The sequence below is a fragment of the Nicotiana attenuata genome, unplaced genomic scaffold, assembly GCF_001879085.1.
Source record: "Nicotiana attenuata strain UT unplaced genomic scaffold, NIATTr2, whole genome shotgun sequence".
Lineage (NCBI taxonomy): Eukaryota > Viridiplantae > Streptophyta > Magnoliopsida > Solanales > Solanaceae > Nicotiana > Nicotiana attenuata.
In genome coordinates, this window is record NW_017670663.1 from 124,741 (window position 1) to 133,673 (window position 8,933).

The following is an 8,933-nucleotide window of genomic DNA, read 5'->3' on the forward strand; positions in this document are numbered from 1 at the left end:
AACTGGAAAAACACAACTAAAGTCGTTGGTGCTTCCCTCTTTTGATCTACTTATATTTCTTTCCAAGTTTTTCCTGATCACACCCTAATTTTTGTGTGTTCTTTGTGTCTTTGTTCCCCTACATTGTTATTATAATACAGTCAGACCTCTCTATAACGTTGTTGTCTGTTCATAATAGTTGTTCTCTTGAATGGTAAATCTTGAATTGTCGTACCGGGATTTTTCGAACCAAAGTTTGATTTACCATCCCAAAACTTTTCTAATAAATTTTTATATTATTTCCCTGTAGCATTGTTGATGTTGCTGGATAACACATGATGAATTTAGACTGCTTTTGGTGTAAGCGATTTAACTATTGCTAGTTTAAAATTTATATATATATGTTATTTTACCAATAGTATTTATCATCTTTTCAAACTTTTCAGGTTATGAAGATTGAAGCTACAAGTCAAGATGCAAGTTTAGAAGATGCACGAGCTCATTATTATTTTTCTAAGACTGTTATGCAAAACTTGATATCATCATAGTCTAGCTGAAGATGTTAGCTAAGTTTTTTTTATTAAGATGTTGACCAAATATAGAAAGTATCATCATCATAGGATATGAACTTGATATATTGTCTTTTTGTATCTAGATTTTTCAATACCAATTTGATATTTATTGGTATTAATATATTTTGATGGCATTGAGCTTTAGGACTATTCATGGTTAATAAGAGACCATGAATATGAATGCTAAATAACAAAATTATTTTAAATAGGGACCTCGTCTGTAAAACATAATCTAGGACCAGTTAAAGGTTGGTCGCTAAAATGGTTTAACGATTGGAATGACAAGATATGTAGTCTAAAAGTATTTTACGATCAGATTTTTTGCCCTTCTCTAAAAGTTAATTTGTGACCAGTTAAAGGTTGGTCGCTAAAAGGTTTAGCGACGGAAATATAGATATTCGTCATCGTCTATTAGGGACGAGATATGTAGTCTCTAAAAGTATTTCACGACCAGAATTTCTCCTGGTCTCTAAATCTATTTAACGACCAGGTTTTTAGACCCGTCGTTAAAGGTTTTTGTGGCGGAGGCTATTACGACGGGTTACGACCAGCTTTTCCCCGTCGTAATATACCCTTTTGGGACCAGATTTGGGCTTTTAGGGATCAGATTTTCCTTCCTTAAAGGCCTTTTTTCTTGTAGTGGATCAAGAATAAGTACCCCCTCCAGAGGATTAATGATTTATTTGATCAGTTGCAAGGTGTCAAGTGTTTCTCGAAGATGGACTTGAGGTCCGGGTACCATCAAGTAAGGGTTAAGGAGAAAGATATTCCGAAGACAGCATTCAGGACCAGATACGAGCACTTTAAGTTTCGTGTTATGTCATTCGATTTGACTAATGCCCCAGCAGTATTCATGGATTCGATGAACCGTGTGTTCAGACCCTTTTTTAGACATGTTCGTAATTATATTTATTGATGATATATTGGTGTATTCTCATTCAAAGACTGAGCATGCAGTTCATTTTCGTACTGTGCTCAGAGTTGTACAAAAAGGAAAGTTGTACGCAAAATTCTCTAAATGTGAATTCTAGCTGAACTCTGTAGCTTTCCTTGGGCATATTATCTCGGGTGAGGGTATCAGGGTTGATACACAAAAGATTGAGGCAGTAAAGACTTGGCCTAGACCCACGACACCGACGGAGGTTCGTAGTTTTCTCGGTCTGGCAGGTTATTACAGGAGATTTGTAGAGGGATTTTCTTCTCTTTCGGCACCATTGAGAAAGTTGGCTCAGAAGGGAGATAAGTTTCAATGGACCGATGCTTGCGAACGGAGTTTCCAGGCATTGAAGGATAGACTAACTTTAGCACTGGTTCTAACACTCCCAGAGGGAACCGATGGTTATGCTATCTATTGTGATACTTCGGGCGTCGAATTGGGTTGTGTACTGATGCAGCATGGTAAGGTTGTAGCTTATGCTTCTAGAGAACTAAGAAAGCACGAGAAGAATTACCCGACCCACGATTTAGGGTTAGCCGCGGTGATTCATGCACTAAAGATGTGGAGGCACTACTTGTATGGCATTCATGCTAATATCTATACAAATCATGAGAGCCTCCAGTATGTCTTCAAGCAAAAGGAATCGAACTTACGTTAAAGGAGATGGTTGGAGCTACTTAAAGACTATGACGTTGATATTTTATACCATCCGAGGAAGGCGAACGTAGTAGCCAACGCCCTTAGCCGTAGATCTATGGGTAGTTTGTCATATTTATAGCCAGAGAATAGGGGAATAGCCCATGAGATTCATCAGCTAGCTAGTCTTGGGTTCGATTATTGGATTCAGGTGATACCAGAATTACTATTCAGGACACGACAACATCCTCTTTAGTAACTGAAGTGAAGGAACGCCAATACGAGGATCATGTGTTAGCTCATTATAAGAATACAACCTCTCGGAAGGAGAAGACACTGTTTGAGATTACATAAGATGGGGTCCTCAGATATCGAGGACGATTATGTATCCCTAATGTTGCAGGACTACGTCGGCAGGTCATGGGAGAAACTCATTATTCTCGTTATTCTATCCATCCAGGAGGAACATATCAGGGAAATATATTGGTGGGATGGAATGAAAAAGGATATAGCAGAGTTTGTTGCTAAGTGCCCTAACTGTCACCAGGTTAAGATTGAACATCAAAAACTCGGTGGATTATTGCAGGCTATAGAGCTTCTGACTTGGAAGTGGGAAGTAATCAAAATGGATTTCATCGTAGGCTTACCTCGTACCCAACGAAAGTTCGATTCTATATGGGTGATTGTTGATAGACTTACAAAATCAGCCAATTTTCTGCCTGTTAGGACTATATATTCCGCAGAGGATTATGCAAGGCTCTACATTAAGGAGATAGTACGACTTCATGGTGTCCCTATATCTATTATCTCGGATAGAGGGGCTCAGTTTACAGCTAATTTCTGGAGGTCTTTCCAAAAAGGATTGGGGACTCAAGTAAGTCTTAGTACAACATTTCATCCCCAAACAGACGGGCAGGCTGAGCATACTATTCAGACACTTGAGGATATGTTACAGGCTTGTGTGATAGACTTCAAGGGTAGCTAGGATGATCATCTGCCGCTTATTGAGTTCGTGTATAATAATAGCTATCATTCCAGTATTCAGATGAATCCATACAAAGCTCTTTACGGACGGAAGTGTAGGTCGCCTATAGGATGGTTCTATGTTCGGGAAACTAAGTTAGTAGGACCAGAATTGGTACAACAGGTAATCGAGAAGATTAAGCTTATACAGGAAAGGCTATTAGCAGCTCAAAGCCGTCAGAAGTCCTATGCGGATAATCGACGATTAGACTTGGAGTTTCAGGTTGACGATTGGGTGTGCCTAAAGGTATCACTAATGAAAGGCGTTATGAGGTTTGGTAAGAAAGGAAAACTTAGCCCTCGGTACATTGGACCATATAAGATCATACGCAAGGTAGGCCAGGTAGCATATGAGTTAGACTTGCCTTCTGACTTGGAATCTGTACATCCAGTCTTTCATGTGTCTATGCTCTGTAAATGTATTGGAGATCCTTCCAGAGTTGTGTCAGTTGATGATGTTCAGGTCACAAAACAACTATCATCTAAGAAAACTCCCATTGCTATACTAGATAGACAGGTTCGTAGATTGAGGACTAAAGACGTAACTTCGATGAAGGTACTTTGGAGAAACAACAATGTGGAAGAAATGACTTGGGAAGCCGAAGAAGACATGAAGTCTAGATATCCTCACTTATTTCCTCTTCCAGAGAAGGATCCGACTGAGACATCACAGCCTTAAGGTACGTGTATGGATTCTTGTATTAGTTATTATCATTGGATGTGTGAGGCCATTGTCGTGAGTGATAATTACTATATGTGGCGTTGAATTATTGAGTTCTCTACATGAAGGATTGATAGTAGTACTGTTACAAAGGCGGATCTGCCAAAATTTATATAGATCCCGGGAAGCTAAACATTCAAGGATGAATGTTTCTATGGGGGGAGGATGTTACATCTCGCGATTTCGTACGTTAAAGTTTCGTCTTCAGATAATCGACGTAGATTCGGGGATGAGATTATCTTGAGGTTATAAACATTTATGCTATTTATAACAAGCCATAAGTAAGTGCCGTGAAGGTTAAAGGGTAAACGAATCAAAGAAAACGAGTTTCGTTGAAGGTTGTCAATTTGGGATATAATACGATACAAGCCATAATACCCGGTATTTATGGACTAGTGTCATACAAGGTACCCCATGACCATGATAGTAGGGTACATAAAATGTGTTAAGTGAGTAGTATTTTACGTAATTTGAGAAAAAATTTTAATCATGTGAATAATTGGTTAATTATTGATTAATGGGGGAACTAACAAATTAATTAAGGATTAGGGGGTGCTTAATTAAAGACTTTGGATAACTTAAACCCCCCCCCCCCCCAACCGTGGTAAGCATCCCCTTCCCATCTAATGACTCTTAATAAAGATTGAAAGGTGTCATATTTTAAGGAAGAAATGTGACACCAAGTCTTGAAAGGTGGGGCCCACACCACCAAGACTTAGAATACTTCTCTTATTCAAACTGAAGGTGTGTTACATCTAAGAAAGGCTTCAGCACAAGGAAACTTCATTAGCAACGTGAGTTGCTTAGCTCTCACTCAAAAGAGATTTAGTAATATTACAACAACATGAGATTTGCGAGTCTAAGGGAGTACGGTGTAATCTTCCTCAAGAATTTCATACGGATTTTTCTCTACTCCAATCTTGTCGTCACGTGTTTTGTCGCAATTAACGTGTGTTAGAGGGATTGTCAAGAGAATCGACTCAGCTATGTTAAGGCTATCCCTTCTTTCTTTTTGGCATGATCCATACGATACAAACGAAATGAGCAAATGCACAACTTTTATAAATGACTCTATTCATAGAAATATTAGAGGTGCCTATGTTCTTGAATTCCCATGTATCTTATTATCACATCTTCTGTTCATGGGTCTAAAAAAAATACGTAGTTGATAAAGTTTATCCAAAAGATATAATGATCTTTTTAACATATTTTTATGCATTTCATTCATTTATACATGTACATTGACCCAAGACCAAATGGCATTATATATGCGTATATATATGTACTTATATGTACATGGGATATGGAAAAAGGTTACGGCGTTTTATACGCACCACCACCTGATCAGCTGGTATATGTTGATGATTTTGCCCATAGTGGCCGAAATGATATGATGGGATGCCCTCAGAGGCTTGATGATGTTATGAACACCTATACCTATGCATGACACGACATTTATACGCACGTGCATGACATTATAAATGTTTCAGGATTTACAAAGTTATTTAGACTTACATGCGGAATTCTTTATTCCATGTTTCATCTATGTCTTTTATGTACTGATTTTCATGCCTTACATACTCAGTACATTATTCGTATTGACGCCCTATTTCCCGGGGCCTGTGTTTCATGCCCGCAGGTGCAGGTAGACAAGCTGATGGTCCCCCTTCTTAGGATCTTGGTCAGCGAGAATTGGTGTGCTTTACTAGATCCGGGGCTGCTTTGCATTTTGGTACGATATGTTTGTATACATATATGGGTATACGGGGCCTAGTCACGTCCTAGTACAGTTGTATATTCTGTTAGAGGTCTCTAGACAGTCATGTATAGTTGGGTAGTATGTTGCCTTGTCGGCTTCCAGTTTTGGATATATAGTTGTCTGTAGCAGCCTTGTCGGCTCGCCCTACGTATTTCGCACGTGTAGGTATATATGTCTTTTGGGCAGGTTTTCCTCACGCATGTTATTCTCGTAATTCAGCAGATGTTATTCATGTTTATATCTTAGTCGCATGCTTAAGGGTGTTCGACATGTAGGACTCGGGCACCCGTCGCGGCCCATCGGTTTGGGTCGTCACATTTTTGTACAAACTTTTTGGAATCCAGCCCCTTCAATATTGGCGGTGCCCCCGGGATTCGATCGACCCTGGAGTTGTAAGTTACAACCTTCTTGTCGTTCATCTCGATCTTCTCTTCCCCTGACTCAATTCGTTTTGTCAGCTCTTCGAGTATCTTCATGATTGCAGGATTGGTCGCCGATTCATTCTCGTTTGATTTCCTTGAAACCGATTCGACCCTGTGTACAACTTCCTGAGACGGCTTGAGCTCGACGTTACTCGGTGGATGATTCTGGTTTTGGAGCTGGGCTATCGCTGCCTGCTGAGCCTGCAACATTTCGAAGATCATCCGTAGGCTGACCCTGCCATCTTCGCCGCCATGTGCGCTTTGAGCGGCTTGTCAAACATCCCCATGAATGCTACTTTCAGGATCGACGGCCAAACTTACGTTGATGGCTACATGTGAGCTGATATTGATTAGATCTACAGCCGGAACTCCATAGAGGCCAACCGGGGGTACTCCGTTGTAGTGCTATGTTTTCATTTTTACCTTGGTGGCCAGAATCATTGTCAACGTGTGTGACGACCCAACCCGTCGTCTCATGTATTACAGCCCTGTTTCCCCCATTTATTGCTCTTTCATGTTTTATTATCAGCAACGGGTGAGTTAGAGTTGAATTGAATTGGTTTGGATAGGAAATGAGACACTTAGTCTCTTTAAGGAAGGTTTGGCTTGGAAAAGTCAACCGAACGTTGACTTATTAGTTAGAAGGCTCGGATGTATTTCCAGTGATTCAGTTAGCTTCGAGAGGTGATTTGTGACTTAGGAGTGCGATCGGAAGTGATTTTGGAGGTCCGGAGTAGAATTAGGCTTGAATTGGCAAGTTGGCATTATGGCGAATTTCGGTGGATAGGTGAGATTTTGATCCGGGGGTCGGATTGGAATTCCGAGAGTTGCAGTAGCTTCGCTAGGTGATTTTGGATGTGCGGGTAAAATTTCAGGTCATTTGGACGTCGTTTGATTGGGTTTTTGATCGAATGCGTAATTCGGAAGTTTTTAAGAAACTTAGGCTTGAATTCGATGTGATTTGATGGTTTTAGCGTTGTTTGATGTGTTTTAAGGATGAGAACAAGTTTGAATGAAGTTTTAGGATGTATTGGTATTTTTGGTTGAGGTCCCGGGGGCCTCGGGGTGAATTCGGGTGGTTGAACGAGAGGTTTTGAAGTGTGTTGCAGGTATGTTGCTGCTGTCATCTGGTATTTCCGCTTCTGCGGAAATGGACCGCAGAAGCGGTACCGCAGAAGCGGGTGAGCGAGCGCAGAAGCGGTCCTTGAGGGCTTGGCAATTTCCGCAGAAGCGGACGTGGATCCGCAAATGCGGCGACCGCAGAAGCGGTTCTAGACCGCATAAGCGGTCCGGAGAAATTTAAGTGAGATCGCAGAAGCGATTGTTTGGTCGCATATGCGGTGACCGCAGGTGCGGCATGATAACCGCAGAAGCGGAAAACGGTCTGGGTTTAAGTGAACAGTGTTTTCACGATTTTGAAAGAGAAGAAAAATATTTTGGACTTCGGCTTAGGCGGTTTCTTGGGCGATTTTGAAGAGAATTCGAAGGGACTTCATCAGGTATGAACTATTGGACTCGGATTATGTTTATATAGTGAAAAATCATGGATTGAACACTGAAATTTAAGGGATTAAATGCCAAAAATGGAGGTTAGGGCTTGAAACTTAAGAGAGCTTAAATTGATGATTTGAGGGGTCAAATGGACTCTGATTTTGGTGAATTTTATATGTATGGACTCGTGGCGAGACGAGGAATCCGGTGATGTAAATCTCGTAATTTTTCGAGAAGTGGGCCCGGGGCTCGGGTTTTGCCAACTTCGTAAATTTTGGTGTTTTTCGAGTCTTTTCGATTGGGTTATGTTTATTTAGCCTATTGTTATGTATTGGTTGTGGTTTTAATCAGATCCGGCGTGTGAAGAGGCTGATTCGAAAGGCAAAGGCATAGCGAGCTAGACTTGTGGCCAGCTTGAGGTGAGTAATAGATGTAGATGATGACCTGAGGGTTTGAAACCCCGGTATATCACATTGTGACGCTATATTGAGGCGACACACGTACTCTATGACGAGTGCGGGGTCGATTGTGACTGGGGATTGTGACCTAGTCCGTTCCGATTGATGTTCGTACTGTGTTCTTGACTAGAAATTGTTTGGTAATCATCCTACTTGGATTTTTATGAATTTGTTTGGGGCTTTGTGCCTATCATGTGCATCCTTCAGGGATCCTTATCACTGTTTCCATGATGCTTAGCATATTTCATGATATCAGTCATGAGCTAGACACTGCCTCGAAATGATTAGTAAAAAAATAAAGGTTTATACACTTAGCTCTATAATTCCTAATAATTGAAACAAAAAAAATGAATAATTTGACTGTGCCCGAGTGGCTTGCATGCTTATATATATCTGGACTGAGTGTAGATCGGGCTGCACGCCGCAGCGAATGTTACGATGATATTGCGCTTGGGCTGTAGGAGCCCCTCCGGAGTCTGAACCCTCACAGTGAGCGCGGGTACCCAAATGGATCGGGCTGCGCGCCGCAGCTGTCATGTGCATTGCATTGCATTCATGCATTTATACCTGTTTGTCTTATTTGTCCTGGTATTGTTGTTGTTCCACCTTTTTATGTGCTGAATCGCTGATTATAGCTTTATATTGTGATATTTCGGAATTTCTTACTTTCAGCCATTATATATATTTATTACTCACTGAGTTGGAAGTACTCACTTTACTCCCTGCACCATGTGTGCAGATTCAGGTGCCTCGGAGACTTAGTGGAGCTGTTCGCTATTTTCGTGAAGTTTATTTCAGGAGTTGTTGAGGTAGCTGCCTGACGTCCGCAGGACCCAACTCCTCCCCTTTATTTTATTTGTCTTTCCATATCCTAGACTTCTTTATTATTATGGATATATTACTCTGTTACACCTAGAGGCTCTAGACTCGTGACT

The 8,933-nt window shown here is 40.9% G+C and overlaps 1 protein-coding gene across 1 annotated transcript; it reads left to right on the forward strand.

Annotated features, from left to right (window-relative positions):
* Nucleotides 1–2,479: 2,479 nt before the first annotated feature.
* Nucleotides 2,480–6,189, forward strand: LOC109242013. Its single transcript, XM_019408840.1, has 4 exons — nucleotides 2,480–2,740; nucleotides 3,170–3,425; nucleotides 3,540–3,703; nucleotides 6,112–6,189. Exons 1-4 carry the CDS (start codon nucleotides 2,480–2,482, stop codon nucleotides 6,187–6,189), a joined length of 759 nt encoding a protein of 252 aa, XP_019264385.1.
* The last annotated feature ends 2,744 nt before the right edge of the window (nucleotides 6,190–8,933 follow it).

What these genes read in the sequence shown, in the direction of transcription:
- LOC109242013 (XM_019408840.1), top strand. Translation starts at nt 2,480, where the DNA reads ATGGGGTCCTCAGATATCGAGGACGATTATGTATCCCTAATGTTGCAG. An exon ending in TTCTGACTTGGAAGTGGGAA is followed by an intron (nt 2,741 to 3,169) that starts GTAATCAAAATG and finishes TCCAGTATTCAG; the next exon opens with ATGAATCCATACAAAGCTCT. An exon ending in AAGACGTAACTTCGATGAAG is followed by an intron (nt 3,704 to 6,111) that starts GTACTTTGGAGA and finishes TCATGATTGCAG; the next exon opens with GATTGGTCGCCGATTCATTC.